Source organism: Geotrypetes seraphini, chromosome 1 (assembly GCF_902459505.1).
Source record: "Geotrypetes seraphini chromosome 1, aGeoSer1.1, whole genome shotgun sequence".
In the NCBI taxonomy this organism is placed as follows: Eukaryota; Metazoa; Chordata; class Amphibia; order Gymnophiona; family Dermophiidae; genus Geotrypetes; species Geotrypetes seraphini.
Window position 1 is genome coordinate 934,851 of NC_047084.1, and position 22,507 is coordinate 957,357.

The following is a 22,507-nucleotide window of genomic DNA, read 5'->3' on the forward strand; positions in this document are numbered from 1 at the left end:
CCTGTCTTGGAAAAACAGGGGCAGGTTTCTGCTGGGTCCCCTGCTCGGGCAGGAGGTCCTATAGGGCTGCCAGGGGGGTTTTCCCCTGATTTATTTTTTGCTTTCTGCAGAGCTTATTTTCAGGCGGCCAGGGGTTTTGCAGTTTTCCCGGGGGGGAGGTTGTTCCCTCTGCGACTTTGCCCCCTCTCTACTCCTTTTACGTTCCCTCCTCCTCCTCCGTCATCCAAGCGCCCGCATGTGGCTTGGGACGAAGACTTGTGGTCTGAGGAGCGTGTGGATCTGGATGAGCACCTGGACCCTTGGGGAGACCTCCAGGATCCTCTTAAGGGGATGGCCGCTGGTAGCGGGACGTTGGTTTTTCTGGCTACCAGCGAAGAGGCGTCCGTGATGCGCCTTTTTCAGAGAGACGAGCTCCCAGATTTGATTCAACAGGTCTCCTCAGCATTACACTTTGAGGAAACGCCACCTGAGACCCCCGCGTGTGAAGGACCCTCTTCGGGGGATCCGCCCTGTGTCCCGCTCTTTTCCTATGCTTCGGGATATTGTCTTGGCGCAGTGGAATACACCAAAGGCGCCGTTTCGGTTTTTGCGCTCCATGGTTCATTTGTATCCCATCCCGGAGGGGGATAGGCCTACCTTGGAAGTCGCCAGTGGTGGATGCGGTGGTCTCCGCTATTGCAAAATGGCATACTGTGGGAATTCAGAAGGCTATTTGTGGGGGGCTCGTGGCTCGGACCGTGTTTCGGGCCGAGCGTGTTCTTGACCATGAATCTGATGATTGGCCCTTGGTGGATCAAGATGTGGTGAAGATTGAGATGGTGGCCTCTTTCCTCTCGGACGCCCACTATGACTTGGTGCGGACCTCTGCCAAATCTGTGGCTTTTGAGGTGGCCACACGTTGTACCTTGTGACTGCATGCTTGGTCAGCGAATGCGGCATCCAAGACTAAATTCACAAAATTTCCTTTTCAGGGGTCTTTTTTGTTTGGAGAGGATTTGGATAAGTTGGTTCAGACTCTGATGGACTCTAAAGTGCCCCACCTACCTGAGGACCGTGCTCGCCTGGCGGTTAGAGGTGGCACTGCTATGTGGCGTCTGAGGGATTTCCGCAGATTCCACCCTGGGCGTGGGGCTGCTACCTTACTAACTTCTGGGTTTTCCGGGGGGCGTTTCTTTCAGCGCATGCAGTCCTTTTGGGGAGCCTGTCAGGGGGCTGGGATTCTCCCCACTGGTTCCCCTGCAGCTCGTCCTGCCCGATGACTCCTTGCCAGAGCCCCCTATGGTTCCGGTGGGTGCCCAGCTGCATGAGTTTTCTCACAAGTGGACATAGATCACATCCGATCAGTGGATCCTGGAGGTGATTTGGAATGGTTATGGTCTGGAGTTTGCCCGCTCCCTGCCAGATCATTTTCTAGCTTCTCAGGCAGAGTGGAAGAAGCAGGCTTTTTGTCAAACCTTTCAAAGATTGCTAAATCTCAGAGCTATGGTTCCAGTGCTCCTCAGGAGTGTTGCACCGGCAGGTACTCGATTTACTTTGTGGTGCTCAAGAAAGAGGGGACTTTTTGGCCCATCTTAGATTTGAAGGGGGTCAACAGGGCTCTCAGAGTTCTGACTTGTCGCATGGAGACACTGCGATCTGCGATTCTGGCGGTTCAGCCAGGGGAGTATCTAACCTCTCTCGACCTGACAGAGACCTACTTGCATGTTCCAATCCGGGCCGCCCATCAGCGCTTCCTTGGTTTTGCGATCTTGGGTCTGCACTATCAGTTCTGTGCACTTTCTTTTGGTCTGGCCGTGGCTGCACGGACATTCACCAAGGTTATGGTGGTCGTTGCGGCAGCCTTGTGGACAGAGGGCATTCTGGTGCATCCCTACCTGGACAACTGGTTGATTCGCGTAAAGTCATTCCAGGAGAGCACCCGGGTCACGGCTCAGGTGATGGAGTTCCTGCAGTCACTGGGATGGGTTGTCAACCTTGCCAAGAGCCTGTTGGCCCCCCTCACAGCACCTGGAGTATCTTCGGGTTGCATTTGATGCCTCCATGGGGAGGGTCTTCCTCCCAGAGGTCCAGGTAAGCAAATTGCAATATCAGATTTGCCTGCTTATGGCATCCCATTGTCCTCTGGCGCAGGATTTCCTCCAATTCTTGGAGTCGATTGCGGCTTCCCTCGATGTGGTGAAGTGGCCTCAGGCACACATGTGTCCTCTTCAGTATGCTCTGCTTCAGAGGTGGTCACCCTAGAGGCACAGTCTGGATCATCCTGTTCCTCTGCGGGGCTTGGCTCGCTGCAGTCTTCGTTGGTGGTTCAAGGGATGAGTCTGGCTCAGCCAGACTGCTTCACACAGAAGCCACATTGCTTCTCATAGATGCCAATCTCCTCAGTTGGGGAGCTCAGTGTCTAGGTCACTCAGCTCAGGGCACCTAGTTTACAGAGGAAGCTTCCTGGTCGATCGATGTTCTGGAGACCAGAGCCGTCCGTCTGGCGCTGTTAGCCTTCTGTTCTTTCTTGACGGGCAAATTGGTCAGGGTTTTGTTGGACAATGCCACGGCGGTGGCCTATGTCAATCGTCAGAGGGGCACCAAGAGTACTCATGTGGCACAGGAGGCGGCTCTGCTCATGGTCTGGGCAGAGTCGCATCTTCATGACATCTCGGCCTCCCACATAGCTGGAGTGGAGAATATTCAAGCGGACTTCCTCAGTCGTCACGTGCTATATCCCGAAGAGTGGTATATAAGCCACGTGGCCTTTTAGTTGATAGTGCAGTCTTGGGGTCAGCCCCTCATGGACCTGATGGCCCCGCTTCTTCAGTCGTCACAGAGACGGTCAGGCCGAGGGCACTTATCCACATTGAACCTCATTTGCCATTTCGCGGCCCATTTCTCGAGTATGTTTGTTACATTGCAAGTCTTTGCAATCCTTCTGTATCTTCACTATTCTAAATAACTTTGTATCGTCTGCGAATTTAATCACCTCGCTCGTCGTACCAATTTCCAGGTCATTTATAAATATGTTGAAGAGCACGGACCCAATCACCAAACCCTGTGGCTCTCCACTCATGACGCTTTTCCAGTTCAAGTATTGTCCATTTACCCCCCACTCTCTGTTTCCTATCCGCCAACCAGTTTTTAATCCACGTGAGTATTTCACCCTTGATTCCATGGCTCCCAATTTTTCGAAGTACCGTATTTTCACGCAGATAACGCGCACCCGTGTAAAACGCGCACACGGGTATAGCGCGCAGAAACCACGATTTTATGTACAAAAACTTTTGTATACCACGCTCACGGGTATACCGCGCATGCTGCCCGACTGTCCTTTCGCCCGCCCCGACTCTCCTCTGGCCACCCCGACTCTCCTTTCGCCCTCCCCGACTCTCCGTGCGCTGTCCCGACTATCCGTTCACCCTACCTGACTTTCCGTGCACTGCCCCGCCTCTCCGTGCGCTGTCCCGACTCTCCGTTCAGGTGGGACCTAAGGCTCCAGGGCCTATTCTGATTGGCCCACGCGCCTTAGGCCCCACCAGTAGGCGGAGCTTTGGGACGGATGGGCCAATCCGGCCTCATTCCGTCGTTGGCTGCCTGCCGGACAGGCAGGTTTGGCTCCCGTCTGTCCGGCCAACTACCAAAGGTACGGGGAAGGGGGGTGGGGGTGTCGTGGGGGTCGGCCAGGGGGGTCGCGGGTCGGCTGGGGGGGCGGTCGGAGGTTCTTGGGGGGGTGGTCGTTGGAGGGAGGGGGGTTTGCGTCGAGGGCAGGAGGGCCTGGGATCCCTCCTGCCCGTAATGTAGTGCGGGGTGGGGATAGGGGGTCGCCGTGGCCAGGAGGGTTTGGGCTCCCTCCTGGCCCGATATTGTCGGGGAGTTGGGGAGTCGGCCGGGCAAGAGGGCTTGGGCTCCCTCTTGCTCCGATCGTGGATGCGGGTGCGGGTGGGAGCGCGTGCGAGCGGTCGTTCGTGGTGGGGGTGCGAGCGGTCCTGCTGGGGGGGGGTGAGTCGGGCGGGGTGGGAACTATGTAAAAAAAATTTTGTATACCGCGCTCACGCATATAACACGCGAGGGGTATGCGCGGTAGGTAAAAACGCGTATAACACGCGCGTTATATGCATGAAAATACGGTAGTCGTTTATGCAGGACTTTATCAAACGCCTTCTGAAAATCCAAATATACAATGTCGACCGGGTTACCCTTGTCTATCTGCCTGTTTACTCCCTCGAAGAAGTGCAGCAAGTTCATCAAGCAAGATCTTCCTGTGCTGAAGCCGTGCTGGCTGGTACTCATCAGATTGTATCGGTCAAGGTGATCAATGATGCGGTCATTTATCAGTGCCTCTACCATCTTTCCCTGTACCGAGGTCAGATTCACTGGTCTGTAATTTCCTGGATCTCCCCTCGAACCTTTCTTGAGGATTGGCATAACATTCGCCACATATCAGTCTTCCGGAATCCTTCTTGATTTGATCGAGAGATTGGCTATTAGTTGGAGCAGTTCAGCTATAGGAGCAGTTCAGGTACCAGAGCCTTTAATTCAGTAGCATAATTAAATGAAATAACTACTTCTGAGATTTATAAGGATGGGAGGGACGGACGGACTGATTCCAGCGGGAATGGATTCGACTTGGGCAGGGATGGATTTGATTCTACCGGGGATGGGTGGGGGCATTTAACTCTCTAATGTGAGACCCAGTTGACTTGTATTCATACGTAGTGAGAATATGTACAGGTGCACCCTTTTTGGGTTTTTGACTTATCACAAATGTTAGGCATGCCGATTCACCCTTCCATAGAAATTGCTTTGCTTAGCAGTCCAATGGAGAATCTGGATGGGGGGCAGGACAGATTGTGCCAGTTTGTATGTACTTCTGCATGTCTGGTGCTGACTTCTATCTGGAAATAGCTAGTCTCTCCAGACTGAAGGACGGTTGTGGACAAATTGGATAGCTGATATGATATGTATTGCTAGACAGCCTTCTGCTCCTATTGGCTGGAATTGTTCAAGTGATGATAGTGGATCTTCTAAAGATGGTGCCAGAACTGATTGTGTGATGATGATTCTTGGTCCCTAGAGTCGTGGAGGAGAGGGGTAGGGGGATGGGAGGAAGGAGTGGGAGAGGAGAGGGCATTTTATAGATGTTTTGAATAATGTTTGTGGGAACTTATAGAGAAGGTTGCATTGAAAAAATCCTATGGACTCATGTATCTGACGTGCCAATTGCTTTGTGGTGTTTTGATGATAGTGTTAAATTTTTTTTTAAAGGGTTAGAGAGTGGTGGTCAGATTTTATGTAACTTCAGTACTCCACAGTATTTTGTGATGCAGGAGATGGTACACTGCTAATCCATTTAGTTGTATACATTAACTGGTTATATTGGCAAAGATGCCTATCTTTATTTAGCAATTACAAAATATATTTATCAGCATGCTTTTCAAATATTGGTTTTGTTTTATTTTATTTTTCTTTTACAGGTAAATGAAATCAAATCTGATAACAAAGAAAAAACGAAGAAAATCATAGCAGCAGAAACTCCAGTTCATATTACCGCAAGTAGTGATCCAGTTCCCATCTCAGAGGAGTCAGAAGAACTTGATCAAAAGACATTCAGTGTAGTAAGTCCTTTTTCACTTTGAATATTGTGTTATACACATACACAAACATATAATTGTTGCTATTACAAAAGGTAAGGAAATAGGCCAATGCTGTGGTTCTTTACTACTGCAATTTCAGCAGTGTTTTCAATACCTCAATATCTCTTCAATACCTCTATATCTTCTACATCTATCCAAAGTGTAGCCTTTGTGCTTAGAAAATTTGGAAATTAGCCCAGTTAGTGTTGTTATATTCTGTGCTCTGGCAGATGTCATACATTCCAAAAATGGACATATTCTAAACACAACATAGAAAATAAAATTATTTTTTCTACCTTTAACTGGTCAGTTTTCTAATCATTTTGGTCTCAAACTCTGGTTTATACTTTCCTCTGTCAAGCCCCTCTTGCTAGTTCTCTGAGGTTGAGCGGATCTTTCACTCCACCAGACAAAGCAATAAAGTTCAGAAGAACCAGTATATCCCCAGAGCAAGAACAATAGATGCTCGGCAGCCCCAAATATATCACCTCTAACTCTCAAAGGAACAACAAAAGAAGCTCAGTGGCTCCATAATATCACCTCTCATTGGGAGTATATAGGTTGGTGCCACCAAGCCCCTCCTGTTTCTCTGAAGCTGGGAATCTTTCATCCCTAGAGAAACAGGATGAGAAGCTCATGTTGAACCATATTAAGTTTTATCTTGCTGCAATAAAGAGCATTTAAGAACATAACTTAAGAATTGTCACCTCTGGGTCAGACCAGTAGTCCATCGTGCCCAGGAGTCCGCTCCCACGGCGGCCCTTAGGTCAAAAACCAGTGCCCTGAGTCTAGCCTTACCTGCGTACGTTCCGATTTAGCAGGAACTTGTCTAACTTTGTCTTGAATCCCTGGAGGGTGTTTTCCCCTATAACAGCCTCCAGAAGAGCGTTCCAGTTTTCCACCACTCTCTGGGTGAAGAAGAACTTCCTTATGTTTGTATGGAACCTATCCCCTTTTAACTTTACAGAGTTCCCTCTCGTTCTCCCTACTTCGGAGAGGGTAAACAACCTGTCTTTATCTACTAAGTCTATTCCCTTCATTATCTTGAACGTTTCGATCATGTCCCTTCTCAGTCTCCTCTTTTCAAAGGAGAAGAGGCCCAGTTTCTCTAATGTCGCTCTTCTCTGGACCCTTTAAGTAGTACCGTGTCCTTCTTCAAGTACAGCAACCAGTGCTGGATGCAGTATTCTAGGAGGGGGCGTACCATGGCCCGGTACAGCGGCATGATAACCTTCTCCGATCTGTTCGTAATCCCCTTCTTAATCATTCCTAGTATTCTGTTCACCCTTTTCACCGCCGCCGCACATTGCGCAGACAGCTTCATCGACTTGTTGACCAGTACTCCCAAGACTCTTTCCTGGGGGGTCTCTCCGAGTAACACACCGGACATCCTGTATTCATGTATAAGATTTTTGTTACCTAAATATATAGCAAAAAGAACTCGGATAAGTGAAATATCAATAATATAATCAACCACACTTTCACAAAAAATGATAATGTCATATATAATTGTAGGCAGTGCTGCTTCAGTTTAAAGGGGTGTATTTCAAAAAATGGAGGAAAAAGCCTCAGACAAATGCCCTCCCACCACCACAATGGTGGATAAAGGTGGTTGGGTGGTAACCTCACTGGCAAAAAACCTCCATTGCACTCCCAAATGAAAAAACTATAAGCAGGGCTGTCTATGCAGAGTTGATAGATGAAAAAAGCTTTCAACTTATCTCTGTTGATCGGTACACCAACGATGGCCAGCGTTTCACTAACTTGCTGCCTCAGGGTGTAACACAGTCCGATCAAACTAGGGCCAGAAAAGAAAATTACATCAATAATCTGGACTTATGCACGACTTCAAAAAGATCTTAAGAAGCCACTATGACATACCTCTTAACCTGGATGTAGTAACGTCTCTTCAAATCAAAAAGATGGCAGCACCACGACTGTACGGGGTTAAGAACTCCCGGGAGGTGACGTTAGAACCCGGAAGTGGTTATTCAGTAAAAATGCTGATCAAGCTGCTGACACGTAACAGATCAGCTTAGCTACATTGCTATTGAAAAATGTACTTATCATAGGAAAGAGATACAACAACAAGGAGAAACACGTTACAGCAATAGATCATGAAGAACTTCTATATCTGTCAATTATAGTACTGTCTTCCTGATGTGAAATTGTTTTGTTTTATTTTGTTTTATTGAGCTTTTATATTATTTAGTTTTTATTTTGGCTTTCTCTTAACTTTTGTGTTTTTTCTCATGTTTTTCATATGTATTAAAAAAAGTTGAGAGCTATTCCAAAGTATATTTGTTTTTCAAAAGTATGTATAATTTTGAATTACAAAAATAAACTTGTGACTCATTCCTATTGCTGTTAGTACTCAAACACAACGTGAAAAATCCTATCAATCTACAAAATACAATCCCAAAATAAGGATATGCAAAAAATAAGAAGATCAAAAGATCAAAAAGAAGAGAGTTAAAGGAGTTCCACTCCAATCTTGAATTTAGCCCATTCGGTTCCTCACTGTTCAATTTGTGAATCCATATTTGTTCTGCCCTTAGGAGTCGCTGTTGTCGATCTATGTAGCTTTCATCTATATGGTCAATCACACAACATTGTAAATCCGTGAATGAATGATTATACTCTAAACAATGAGTGACCATGGGGGTTTGAAGTCTATTGTTTCGGATACAACTTTTATGCTCAGTCGCCCGTGTTTTAAAAGGGCGAATCGTTTGACCCACATAGATCATAGGACATGGGCAGATAAAAGTGTAGACCACAAAAGTGGAATTGCATGAGGTAGTGTGTTTCAGCCTGAACGTCTGGCCTGTGCTTGGGTGAACAAAAAAGTCAATGAGTTCCCGTGTTACCATACAAATGGAACATTTTCCACATTTAAAGTGGCCTGCGAATTGAACAGCGGTTGGGCGTGAATCTGTAATGTCGGATGGACTTAAAAGTTCTTTAAAGTTCTTTTGACGAGAGTATGCCATCCTTAAATGAGTGTCACTGAATATTGGATGCAGTTCCATTACTTCCCAATGACGTCTGAGAATTTTTGTAATGCTATTGATGTTAGGGGAATATTCAAGTACACATGTGACAATGTTTTCCACAGTTTCATTGTCTTTTTCTTTTTCTCTGGGAAGAAATAGAAGGTCTCTATTTAAGAACTTGGCCCTTTTGTAAGCTTTTTTCAGTACTGTTGTAGGATACCCTCTGTTCTTCAGACGGGTATATAGTTGTTTACTCTTAGATTTATAGTCCGAAGTGTCCAAGCATAGGCGTCGGTACAGGAAAAACTGAGATGTAGGTAGACTGCGTTTCAATGCAGTTGGATGGTTACTGGAAAAACTGAGAAAAGTATTCCTATCTGTGCTTTTTCTGTGGACTGTCGTCCTGATGGAGCCATTCTCTCTGAGGACACTGACATCCAGAAAGGATTTATGGTCTGGATGGCACGCCATACTAAATTCTACTTTCTGATGCCTCGAGTTTAACCAGATGTAAAAGTGGGTCAAGTTCTTCTCTGGAACCTATCCAGATGACAAAAATGTCATTGATGAAACGTAGCCACGTGAGGATTTTCTCTGAAAAAGGGTTGTTCATAATCCACTTGTTCTCAAATTTCTGCATGAAGAGATTAGCAATCAAGGGGGCCATAGTCGCCCCCATGGCCACCCCCGAAATTTGTTGAAAAAAATTTTTTTTGAAATCTGAAGTAATTTCTTTTCATGGCCAAAGACAAGAATTGTATTATAAAGTGAATAAGAATTCTATGATGCTCATGTTGTTCTGAAGAAATTCCTCCACAATGACAATAGCTTCGTCCTGAGAGATAATGGTATATAATGATTTAACATCAAGCGTGACAAGAAAAGTTATTTCATCTGAATTTGTAATTTCCGAAAGTTTTGTTAGGAATTGAGAAGAGTCCCGTAGATATGAGAACCCTTTAGTTACTATAGGTCGAAGAAACACATCAACAAAAGAGGATAAGGGTTCTAAAATAGACCCTTTACTTGAAACAATAGGACGACCCGGAGGATTATCCATGTCCTTGTGGATCTTAGGTAAAGCATAGAATACAGGGATCCTAGGATTTACCATGTTCAAATACTCATATTCTTTGTTGGTCAAAAAACCCCTTTCTAAAGCGGAAGATGTCAAAGATTGTATTTCAGAAGCTAGATAAGGGGTAGGGTCGGCATCTAGCTCTCTGTAATCAGTTGATACATTTAATAGCCTGAACACTTCAGCCTTGTATTTAGCCATGTCCAGGACCACAATACCACCTCCTTTGTCGGCCCTACAGATTCTAATCTGCCGATTAGTCCTAAGTTGTTTCAAAGCTATAAATTTGTCACGTGACTAGTTGTACGGTTGATATCTTTTCATACTTCTGTTAGTGAATTTCTTAACATCTCTAATGACTAATTCCTTATACAACATCAGATGGGGACTCGGGGAGGTGGAAGGAATCCAGGTGGATTTCTTACTAATGACTGACTCGTCGGTACTGGCAAAGGAATGTTGGGCAAAAAATTCTTTAAGATGAAGTTTCCTAAAGAATCTCTCTATGTTGATTCTTAATTTAAAGGTTTGCAGAAGCTGAATAGGAACAAATGTGAGACCGCGGGACAACACTGAAATCTAGGGCAAAACAGAACCGGAGGAATAGGGCAAAACAGAACAAAAGGAAAACAAAGAGGACGGACCACAAAACAACCAATCACACGAGCACAACGAGACAAGTCGAGCAGGACAAAGAACAAGTAGTATTTAATCTCTCTTCATACACTTTCTTACAGCAGCTTCAATACTCCAGCTGCTGTAAGAAGGTTATTTAGATTCACGGCTACAGGGCAGGGAGGTTTGTTGGACCGGGCCTGTTCTGTTGTCAGTTGGGCGGGTAAGCGCCACAAAGGTAAGGGGCAGGGAGGGAGAAAGGGAGGAAAGATGGAGTGGAGAGGAAAAGGCGCTTAAGGTAAAACTGAGGGGGGAGAAGGACGCTGAAAGCACTAGGGAAGACAAAGGGGTGGAGAAGAACGCTGAAAGGACATGGGGAAGATGGGGGGGAGAAGGACGCTGAAAGGACATGGGGAAGACAAAGGGGTGGAGAAGGACGCTGAAAGCACATGGGGAAGACAAAGGGGTGGAGAAGGACGCTGAAAGGACATGGGGAAGATAGAGGGGGGAGAAGGACGCTGACAGGACATGGGGAAGATGGGGGGAGCAGGACGCTGAAAGGAAATGGGGAAGAGAGAGTGGGGAGAAGACGCTGGCAGGGAAGAAGACATAGATGCCAGACTATGGGGGGAGCGGAGGGAAGAAGATGGGTGCCAGACCAATTTGGAAGGGGGGGAGAAAGGGAGGCACAGTAACAGAGCAAATGGAAGATGCAGAGAGAAGAGAGACAGTGGATGGAAGGAATTGAATGAGAACATGAGGAAAGCAGAAACCAGGCAACAAAGGTAGGAAAAAAAATTATTATTATTTTTTTTTTTTTTTGCTTTAGGATAAAGTAGTATATTAGTTGTGCTGATAAAAATTTATAAACATTAGAGGGTGTGGTAGAAACCCGTTTACAAAGTATGTATTCTTCCCAATTAATATTTCCAAATTAATAAAGTCTTTTTGCTTATTTGTAAATGGGTTTCTACCAGAGCCTTTAATTCAGTAGCATAATTAAATAAAATAACTATTTCTGTAGTTTATAGGGACGGGCGGGGACGGATGGGATTTCTCGTGGGGACGGATGGGATTCCTCACGGGGACGGGTGGGGACGGGTGGGACTTTGGCGGGGATGGGTGGGATTTCTCTCCCCGCGCAACTCTCTACTCCTGAGCCTATCATCTCTTAACTTCATCCTATTCCCTCTCATTCCAGAGATTCCTTTCAAATGAAAGAGATTCGACTCATGCGCATTTATATTACGTAGGTATTTAAACTTCTCTCAAGAAAAAATTATAAAGTTATAGGAAAATCCCAAAAATCAATCTACAAAAATATTACTCATCAGAGATGGGCTGCACACCCCCGATAAACATTTCACAACAAAGTGGAGAAAAAGCTTCAAAATTTTCAACGCAGCAGCAGACAACTCTCAATACTAATTTAAGATTCAAGCTGCTTAATTTACTATCACTGGCAAAAAAACTCCACCACCACCGAAATGTAATTATCAAAAGGGTAATATACCCATCACTGTGCACAGGAAAAGCAAAATCAAAAAATTTCACTTAGCTTGGGAAACATGGTCTGAAACGCCATGCTGTGTTGATTGAAAATGTCTGGCCAGACTACTGATGAAAACGCCACAGCACCAATCAGATGTAGAGTCCAGAATCCATGCCCAATCCTTCAACAAGTGGCTTGTTTCGCCTCTCAGGGGTCAGGCAGCCTCTTGGGCTGAGTCTTCGCTTGTGCCTCCAGTGGGTATTTGTAAAGCTGCAGTTTGGTCTCTGCATTGTCCAGTTTTTCTCTTTTGTGGAAACCACCTAGAATTCTTCTGATTAAGGCGGTATAGAAAAATAAAGTTATGTTATGTTCCTTTGTGCGACACTATCATGTGGACGTTCAGGCGCATCGGGACACTGTGTTCGGTGAGCATGTTCTGGTGTCAGGCCTTTGGGGGTCCCACCTGTGATGGGTACTGCTTTGGTATGTCCCATCAATAAAGGCTGTACCGGTCTGGAAAGGTGATGAAGGAGAAATTAGGTTCTTACCTGCTAATTTTCTTTCTTTTAGACTTTCCAGACCAGTACCGCACCCCACCCTGTCTGTTGTCGTTCTTGCGGGTTTTTCGTGTGAAGATTTTGTTTTTTCTAGGGCTAGGGAGATTAAAGAACAACAACTGTGGTTCAGCTGGCAAGCTGTGGGGACATTTTGCTGTTGGGATTCAGGCCATGGGGATTCAGACTGTGAATCCCTATTCATTTTCCAACATAATTCCTGTATATTAGTTGTTATTCCTGTTTGGAGTGTTATTGTTTATACTTAGCTTTTCTTAGTTCTGCTTGGCTATTCAGCAGACTGTTATAGGGAGGGACAGCTATTAAGTACTATAACCAAAAGTTTGGTCTCATTCTCCATCTGCTGGTTATGATGAGCTATTACCCATCAGTAAAGGCTGTACTGGTCTGGAAAGTCTAAAAGAAAGAAAATTAGAAGAAAGTTAACCTAATTTCTCCTTTCCTTTCCCAGCATGCCTAGTTTTTCCACAGGTCTCCGCACAGGGATGCATTACAGACCTGTTTTTCTTAGACTCTGGAGGCCTGGGCCAACATGACTTGGCTTCTAACGCAGTCTCTTTCCAAGGGCATGACACAGCAAATTGTTTCCTGGGTCGTTGTGAAGACAGATGCCAGCCTTCGGGGCTAGGGAGCCCATTGCAATCATTGTCCCATTCAGGGGTGTTGAACACCCTCTCAGCAGAAACGGTTGATCAACAGGTTGGAGCTAAGGGCCATTCGTTTGGATCTAGTGAAATTGCAGAAGACTCTTAGAGGGCCAAGCGGTCAAGTTCTTTTCCGACAGTGTAACTTCGGTGGCCTCTGTCAATAGCCAAGGAGGTACAAAGAGTGCATCTCTGGCTCTGGAAGCCCGCCTGCTCTTTCACTGGGCAGAGCATCACCTCCAGGCACTCTCAGCAGTGTATGTAGCGGGAGTGGACAATATTCCAGCAGACTTTCTCAACAGTTTAAATCCGGGCGTGTGGGTGCTGACACTAGTTCAGCCGTGGCTGCAGGGAGTCCTGTATGTGTTTCCTCCCTGACCCATGATAAGCTGAGTCATTCACCGGATTGCAGCCCTTCAGGGAAAAGTCATTCTGATGACTCTGGATTGGCCTTGCAGGCTGTGGTACACACATCTGATGTATCTTCGTTGAGGTTGCACACTGCGGTTCCGCTCACCTCTGGACTTAAGGTGCAGTCTGCATGGAGGATCCGAATCGCTTTGCTCTTATGGCTTGGCTATTGAGTGCACAGCCGTAGTGCGTAAAGGGTATTCTGTTATGGGAGTGAAAACGGGAAACTGACAGCCATAATGCATAAAGGGTATTCTGTTATGGGACAGGTTAACGGTCAGTCTAGAAGAGGTATGCAGGCAGATTGATAGGCTTAAGAGCGATAAATCCACGGGACCAGATGGCATCCATCCAAGGGTCATCAATGAACTGAAAGGGACCATAGCTGAACTGCTTCAACTAATAGCCAATCTGTCGATCGTATCAGGAAAGATTCCGGAGGACTGGAAGGTGGCGAATGTTACGCCGATCTTCAAAAAAGGTTCAAGGGGAGACCCGGGAAACTACAGACCGGTGAGTCTGACCTCGATACTGGGAAAGATGGTAGAGGCGCTGATAAAGGACCGCATCATTGATCACCTTGACGGACATGGGCTGATGAGGACCAGCCAGCACGATTTCAGCAAAGGCAGATCTTGTTTGACAAACTTGCTGCACTTCTTCGAGGGAGTAAACAGGCAGATAGACAAGGGCAACCCGGTTGACATTGTATATCTGGACTTTCAGAAGGCGTTCGACAAGATTCCGCATGAACGACTACTTCGGAAAATTGCGAGCCATGGAATTGAGGGTGAAATACTCATGTGGATTAAAAACTGGCTGGAGCATAGGAAACAGAGAGTGGGGGTAAATGGACAATACTTGGACTGGAGGAGCATCACCGGTCTTCAACATCTTTATAAATGATCTGGAAATAGGTACGACGAGTGAGGTAATTAAATTCGCAGACGATACGAAGTTATTCAGAGTAGTGAAGACGCAGGGGGATTGCGAAGATCTACAATGTGACATAATCAGGCTCGAGGAATGGGCATCAACATGACAGATGAGGTTCAACGTGGATAAGTGTAAAGTGATGCATGTAGGTAACAAAAATCTCATGCACTAATACAGGATGTCCGGGGCGGTACTTGAAGAGACCTCCCAGGAAAGAGACTTGGGAGTTCTGATCAACAAGTCGATGAAGACGTCCGCGTAATGTGCAGCGGCGGCGAAAAGGGCAAACAGAAAGCTAGGAATGATAAAGAAGGGGATCACGAACAGATTGGAGAAGGTTATCATGCCGCTGAACTGGGCCATGGTGCATCCTCACTTGGAGTACTGCGTACAGCACTGGTCGCCGTACATGAGGAAGGACATGGTACTACTCGAAAGGGTCCAGAGAAGAGCAACTAAGATGGTTAAAGGGTTGGAGGAGCTGCCGTACAGCAAAAGATTAGAGAAACTGGGCTTCTCCCTCGAACAGAGGAGATTGAGAGGGGACATGATCAAAACATCAAGGTACTGAAGGGGATAGACTTAGTAGGCAAGGACAGGTTGCTCACCCTCTCCAAGGTAGGGAGAACAAGAGGGCACTCTCTAAAATTGAAAGGGGATAGATTCCATACAAACGTAAGGAAGTTCTTCTTCACCCAGAGAGTAGTGGAGAGCTGGAACGTTCTTCCGGAGTCTGTCATAGGGGAAAACACCCTCCAGGGATTCAAGGCAAAGCTAGATAAGTTCCTGCTGAACACGGATGTACGCAGGTAGGGCTAGTCTCAGTTAGGGCGCTGGTCTTTGACCGGAGGGCCACCGCGTGAGCGGACTGCTGAGCATGATGGACCACTGGTCTGACCCAGCAGCGGCAATACTTATGTTCATTGCTAATCTGCTCAAGTCTATGAAGTTGACTACTGTGTCTGCCTACGCTAAGAAGTGGAAAACTTTCCATCTCTGGTGTGAGCAAGAGAAGGTGGAGCCATATTCTGCTCCAAGTTTCGGAAGTTCTCATCTTCCTCCAAGCGGGCCTTGATAAAGGCCTTTACTGTAGCATCCCTTCAGGTCCAAGTTGCTAGGCTTTCTCATTTCAGGGCCAGGGATCGTCATTCCTCGCTTGCTTCTCACCATGATATTGCCAGATTTCTCATTAGCATTCACATTAGACCATCACTCAAGCCACCGTTCCTTTCTTGGGACTTGAACTTAGTTTTGTATGGCTTGGCCAAAGCTCCTTTTGAGCCTCCAAGAGACACTTCCTTCTTGGACTTGACACTCAAGTCATTTTTTCTGGTCATCATTACTTCAGCAAGACTTGTCTCGGAACTCCAAGCTCTTTCTTGTCAAGAGCCCTTCCTGAGGATTTCAGATACTGGGATTTCCTTGCACTAGATCCCTTCCTTTCTGCCGAAAGTGGTTTCGGCTTTCCATATTAATCAGGAGGTGTTTTTGCCTGTGTTTTAGTCTACTGGCTCAAAGAAACAGGATCGCCTCTTGAGAAAATTAGATGGGCACAGAGTTCTTTTGCGCTATCTAGAGGTAACTAACAAGTTTGTCTCTCTGACCATTTGTTTGTGCTTACTCATTCTTCCAAGCGGGGTGCTCCCAATTCCAAGGCCACTATTTCCAGATGGATCCATAGAGCCATTTGGTTGGCCTACATTCTTTCCAGGCAACAGTCTCTTCTTCACACCCCACCCTCGGTCTATGATATGGTGCATTCTACCAAAAGTGAGGCTTCTTCTTGGACAGATGCTAGAGCAGTCTCCCCAGAGGAGATTTGCAGGGCAGCAGTGTGGTCCACTCTGCACATGTTTGCTAAATTTTACCAAGTAGAAGTGATGGCAGGACAGGACTTTGCCTTTGGGCCCTCAGTCTTGAGGGCCAGTGCAGTCAGCCCACCCTAGCTTTTTGGCACTGATTTTGTACGTCCCACTTGTCTAAAATGTCTCACCTATTTCACTGGAAAGAGATTGTCCTTTCCATGATAATATCTTTTCCTGTAGATAGGTAAGACATTCTAGACTCCCGCCATGTCCTTCCTGTGCCTGCCTACTGTCTCATTCTTTTTATGCTTCTCAAAGTTGTTTCTTGGATGCCAGTCATCCCCTTTGGGGTTTTAAAGAATTCTGAATATATGTTCATGTGTATTGAGAGATCTTTCCTGAGCTCCTTTGATGCCTTAGTTAGCTGTTTTGCAATTGATGTTTTCATGTTATTTTGTTGAGCAGAACAGTTGATTCTTCGGAATGTTCCCATTGGGGTCCCTACTTCATATAATATTGTTGGAGCTCTTTGTTTTGGGTACTAACTGTAGAGAATACTAAAGTTGCCAGTGAAGTAGAGGAAAATCACAGAAAAAAATCTGAAGTGGATTCCTTCTGCATATGGCACTTGTCTAGAACCCACTTGTCTAGAATGTTTCACCTATCTACTGGAAAAGATATTATGAAGGTAAGAACATAATCTTTCTTTTTAATAGGACTTCCCCTTTCATTGCTATACTATGAATGTCTTCAGTTAAATCTCTGTCCACTTCTGTCTATTTAGGAGGTATATAGATCACACCAATATAAAGAGATGTTTCATTCCCTCTTGCCAGATTAAGCCACAATGCTACCTCCTTACTCTATAAATCCTGCAATTCTGTTGCTTTAATATTAAAGAGTCCTAATTTGATGGGCAACAATGTATAGAAGCATAGAAGATGACGGCAGATAAGGGCCATAGCCCATCAGGTCTGCCCACTCTACTGACCCACCCCCAAGTCTACTATCCTAGGGAACCCACTCCTGGTGACAGGTTCCCTTGGCTTAACCCTCTAAGGGATCCCACATGGGCATCCCATTTGCTCTTAAATTCTTGCACGCTGTTTGCCTCGATTACCTGCACCGGGAGCTCGTTCCAAGGATCAACCACTCTCTTGGTGAATAAATATTTCCTGGTGTCGCCATGAAATTTCCCGCCCCTGAGTTTGAGCGGATGCCCTCTTGTGGCTGAGGGTCTTTTGAGAAAGAGAATCTCTTCTTCCATCTCGATACGTCCGGTAATATACTTAAACGTCTCAAATCATGTCTCCTCTCTCCCTACATTCCTCGAGTGAGTACAGCCGCAAATTTTTCAGCCTTTCCTCGTACGATAGATCCTTGAGTCCCGAGACCATCCTGGTGGCCATCCGTTGCACCAACTCCACTCTCAGGTCATCTTTTCGGTAGTGTGGCCTCCAAAATTGCACACAGTATTCCAAATGAGGTCTCACCATGGTTCTGTATAATGGCATTATGACTTCAGGCTTCTGGCTGACGAAACTGCTGCGGATGCAACCTAACAACTGTCTTGCCTTAGATGAAGCCTTCTCCACATGATCAGCAGTTTTCATGTCTGCGCTGATGATCACTCCCAAGTCTCGTTCTGTTGAAGTTCTAGCTAAGGTCTCACCATTCAAGGTGTAAGTTCTGCACGGATTTCTGCTGCTGAGGTGCATGATCTTGCATTTCTTAGCGTTGAAGCCCAGCTGCCAGGTCGAGGACCAAAGCTCCAACAAATGTAGGTCCTGTGTCATACTATCGGGTGAATTGCCATCTCTCACTATATTGCATAGTTTGGCGTCGTCAGCGAATAACGTTACCTTACCTTGAAGCCCCTGAGTTAGGTCACCTATGAATATGTTGAAAAGGAGCGGGCCCAAGACTGAGCCCTGCGGTACTCCACTGGTCACCTCCTATGTTTTAGAGAGGGTACCGTTAACTACCACCTTCTGAAGTCTGCCACTCAGCTAGTCATTGACCCATGTAGTTAGTGTTTCACCCAGCCCCATTGATTTCATCTTGCTCAACAGCCTGCGATGCGGGACACTATCGAAAGCTTTGCTGAAGTCTAGGTATACGACGTCCACGGATTCTCCCAAGTCTAACTGTTTTGTTACCCAGTCAAAGAAGCTGATGAGATTGGATTGGCAGGACCTACCCTTGGTGAATCCGTGTTGACTGGGATCCCATAGATTCTCCTCATCCAAAATTGCGTCTAATTTACGTTTGATTAGTGTTTCCATGAGTTTGCATACTATTGATGTGAGACTCACCGGTCTGTAGTTTGCAGCCTCTGCCCTGCAACCCTTTTTGTGCAGTGGAACGACGTTAGCTGTTTTCCAGTCTATGGGGACTCTCCCCGAACTTAGGGAGAGTTTGAAGAGTCCTAATAGCGGTTCTGCCAAGACATCACGCAGCTCACTGAGCACCCTGGGGTGTAGATTGTCCGGTCCCATGGCTTTGTTCACCTTGAGTCTTGCCAGTTCGTAGTAGACGTCGCCAGGTGTGAACTCAAAATTCTGAAACGGGTCTTCCACGCTGGGCCTTGCCTGCAACTGTGGACCATGCCCCGGTGCCTCGCAGGTGAAGACCGAGCAGAAGTATTCATTCAGTAGTTCTGCTTTATCGGAATCTGATTCTGCGCAGTTCCCATCTGGTTTTCTGTGTTCTTTTTCCTATCACTAATATACCTGAAGAAGGATTTGTTCCCTTTCTTCATGTTCTTTGCCAGAGTCTCTTCCACTCGAAGTTTGGCCTCCCTGACTGCCGTTTTGACCGCTGCAGACCTCGCCCTATGTTCTAGTTTAGCTTCCCTAGTCTCCGTTCGTTTGTAGGAAATAAATGCTTTTTTCTTCTCCTTGACGAGGTGCGAGATTTCTGCGGAGTACCATTGGGGTTTGTTGTTTCTCCGCCGTTTGTGTAGAGGCTTGTTGCTTCATGTATGGTAGATTTCAGGGATGACCACATAGCTTCCACATCATCGGTCGTAGCTTGGTTCTGCAGTGTCCGGTGGACGAAATCTCCCATGCATTCGAAGTCAGTGCCTCGGAAGTTGAGTACTTTTGTTTTCGTGTTTGATCTAGGGAAACCTTTCCTGAGGTAGAACCACACCATGTTGTGGTCACTGGAGGCTAGCATATCTCCTACCGAGACCTTCGAGACGCTATCCCCATTGGTGAGTACCAGGTCCAGTATCGCCTGGGCCCTAGTGGGTTCCAATACCATTTGTTTGAGTCGTGCTCCCTTTATGGATGTTAACAGTCTCCTGCTGCCGCTGGTTGTTGCTGAGTATGAGTTCCAATCTGCGTCAGGCGTGTTGAAGTCCCCTAGCAGAACAGCGTCTCCCCGTAGAGTGATATTCTCTATGTCTTCAATTAATTTGGAGTCTTTGTCTTCCAGTTGTCTTGGAGGTCTATATACTACACCAAGATACAGGCATTTTTCCCTGGCCTCTGGCCAGGTTCACCCAGAGGGATTCCCCAGTGTACTTGACATCTATGATTCTGGTAGTTTTGATGTCTTCTTTAATGTATAGTGCCACTCCTCCCCCTGACTTTCCCTCTCTGACCTGACGAAATAAGTTGTATCCCGGTATAGCCGTATCCCACCCATGAGAGTCTGTGAACCAAGTTTCGGATATTGCCACCACGTCAAGGTCGGCATTCATTATTTTGGTCTCTAATTCTAGAATCTTATTGCCTAAACTGTGTGCATTAACATACATAGCCCTCCATACCCCATGATTGCTCTGAGTGAAATAATATTTCCTCCTATTGGTTTTAAAAGATTTACTCTGCAACGTCATTGAGTGTCCCCTAGTCTTTGTAAATCTTGATGCAGTAAAAAATCGATCCACTTGTGTCCATTTTACACTATTTGGAGACTTCAATCATATCTCCCTTTAGCTGTCTGTTTTCCAAGCTGAAGAGCCCTAACCTCTCTAGTCTTTCCTCATACGAGAGGAGTTCCATCCCCTTTATCATCTTGGTTGCTTTTCTTTGAACTTTTTCTATTGCTGCTAAAACTTTTTTGAAATAAGGAGACTAGAACTGAATGCAATACTCAAGGTGAGGTTGCACCATTGAGCAATACAGAGGCATTATAACATTCCTAGTCATGTTAACCATCCCTTTTCAAATAATTCCTGGCATCTTGTTTGCTTTCTTGGCCACATCCATACATTGGGTGGAAGGTTTCAGTGTATTGTCCACAATGACACCCAGATCTTTTTCTTGAGCGCTGACCCCCAAGGTGGATCCTAGCATCCGGTAACTATGATTTGGATTATTCTTATCAATGTGCATCACTTTGCATTTGTCCACATTAAATTTCATCTGCCATCCTCCAGTCCTTCCTGCATAGATTATAGCTCAGTATAACTATAACTCATTCATGGTTCTCTGTGAACCACATTTGTGTTGATCCAGACCCTTAATTCCCATGTTACAGGCATTAGTATATTGATGTTACCTCTTTTTCCTGTTTCTGTAGAGGTATTTAATATTTTGCTTATTTGAGGGCTTTATTTATCCATCCACAACAATCCTAATTTAAAGCCCTTTTTAATAAGTTAGTCTACAACAGAAGGCACTTTGGCCCTGATTCTATAAATCTGCCTAAAGTTAGGCACCAATATCGGTGCCTACTTTAATTGAGCAATAGGCTTAATCAGTGCTGATATTGGCACACAACACCACACAATCAGTCTTAATTGGTCTTTTTGAAAGTTAGAAGTTTAACTTGATAATCCCAATTCTTTAAAAAGTAAGCATCTAGCCCAAAGCACCTACACTAAAACTGGGCGTGGTTAGGGGTAGATTATGGGCATGTTTTTGAGTTAGGCGCACATTGTGAATCATGTCCCGTTAGACTCTGATATCAGTGCCTATCCTTAGGCATAGAAAACCCTGGCATAAATTGGAGACGCCTAAATGTTAGGATGCTGAGTTCTGCCTAAGCATGCTTAGGTGATATTGAGTGTGATTCTACGAGGGCATTTCAGAGAGTAACAGCAAATTGACAGTATTTCATGAAACAAACACCCATGGCATTTCAAACTGCTGTGCAAGAAAGATATATTCTTAGAGGAAGTGTTGCCACTGCCGAGTAGATGGCATGACATGCTTAATTGGTAGGGCACCATATACAAAATGGTATCCTTAGCTGTTTTCACGGCAGAGGAGCAGCGAGCAATCATCAGATTCTTGTGGTCAGAGGGTATGAAACCTCATGAAATTCATAGAAGAATGATTCAATAGTGGCAAGAGAAGAGTGTACAAGTGGGCAGATTCTTTTAAAAACATCAATCCCCGATGAGGAACACTCTGGCTATCCTGGCACAGATGAAAAAGTGGGTCATACTGATGCCATTCATAAAATTAGGCACATTTCTTTAGAAGTTCTGGCCAGGGAATTGAATGTCAGTATCGGATTCACACATATCTCAAGTATTGCAAGTTGTGTGCAAGGTGGGTGCCTAGAATACTATCTGATGAGCACAAGATGATTTGTGTGCAGACTTCCACTACTATTTTGGTGCAGTATAACAGTGGAGGAGAAGTCTTCCTGGCACGTATAGTTACAGGGGATGAAACGTGGGTGCATCACTATGAGCCTAAAAACAAGAGGTAGTCTTCACAGTGGCGTCACACATCATCACCAGTCAAGTTTGAACCCTCCATTGGAAAGGTCCTGTTTGAAATGAATGGACCAATTTTGGAGCCCTATCAGGAAACGGATGAAACTGTGAATAATGCCCGATACAGTGCAATGCTGGAGGAGGAGCTGAAGTCAAAAATGAGTTGTCGCAGAGGACGTTTGTCTAAAGCAGGGGTGTCAAAGTCCCTCCTCGAGGGCTGCAATCCAGTCGGGTTTTCAGGATTTCCCCAATGAATATGCATGAGATTTATTAGCATACAATGAAAGCAGTACATGCAAATAGATCTCATGCATACTCATTGGGGAAATCCTGAAAAACCAACTGGATTGCGGCCCTCGAGGAGGGACTTTGACACCCCGGGTCTAAAGGCATTGTTCTCCTTCGTGATAACACACTCCCTCACGTGGCCACTGCAATTCATGACACCATTCGGAGATCGAGATTTCAGATCTTACAGCCCTGATCTTGCTCCCTCTGATTATCATGTGTTTGGATCCTTGAAGGATACTTTAAGAGGATGAAGATTTGGAAGCAATGACGAGGTCAAAGAAGCATGCATTCCTGGCTGAATGCATAACCCAAAATGTTTTTTTCCAATGGAATAAAGAAGTTGGTGCAACAGTGTGAGAAGTGTGT

General features: G+C 45.7%; 1 protein-coding gene across 6 annotated transcripts in view; it reads left to right on the plus strand.

The window, feature by feature from the left end:
- Positions 1 to 22,507, plus strand: part of CHD1 (chromodomain helicase DNA binding protein 1) — a 621,819-nt gene that overhangs the window by 512,886 nt on the left and 86,426 nt on the right. For all 6 annotated transcript variants that reach the window (XM_033962744.1, XM_033963070.1, XM_033962661.1 and 3 more), the window contains one exon: positions 5,460 to 5,600. In XM_033962744.1, coding sequence (XP_033818635.1) covers positions 5,460 to 5,600 — 141 coding nt within the window. The remainder of the gene's footprint in view (positions 1 to 5,459; positions 5,601 to 22,507) is intronic.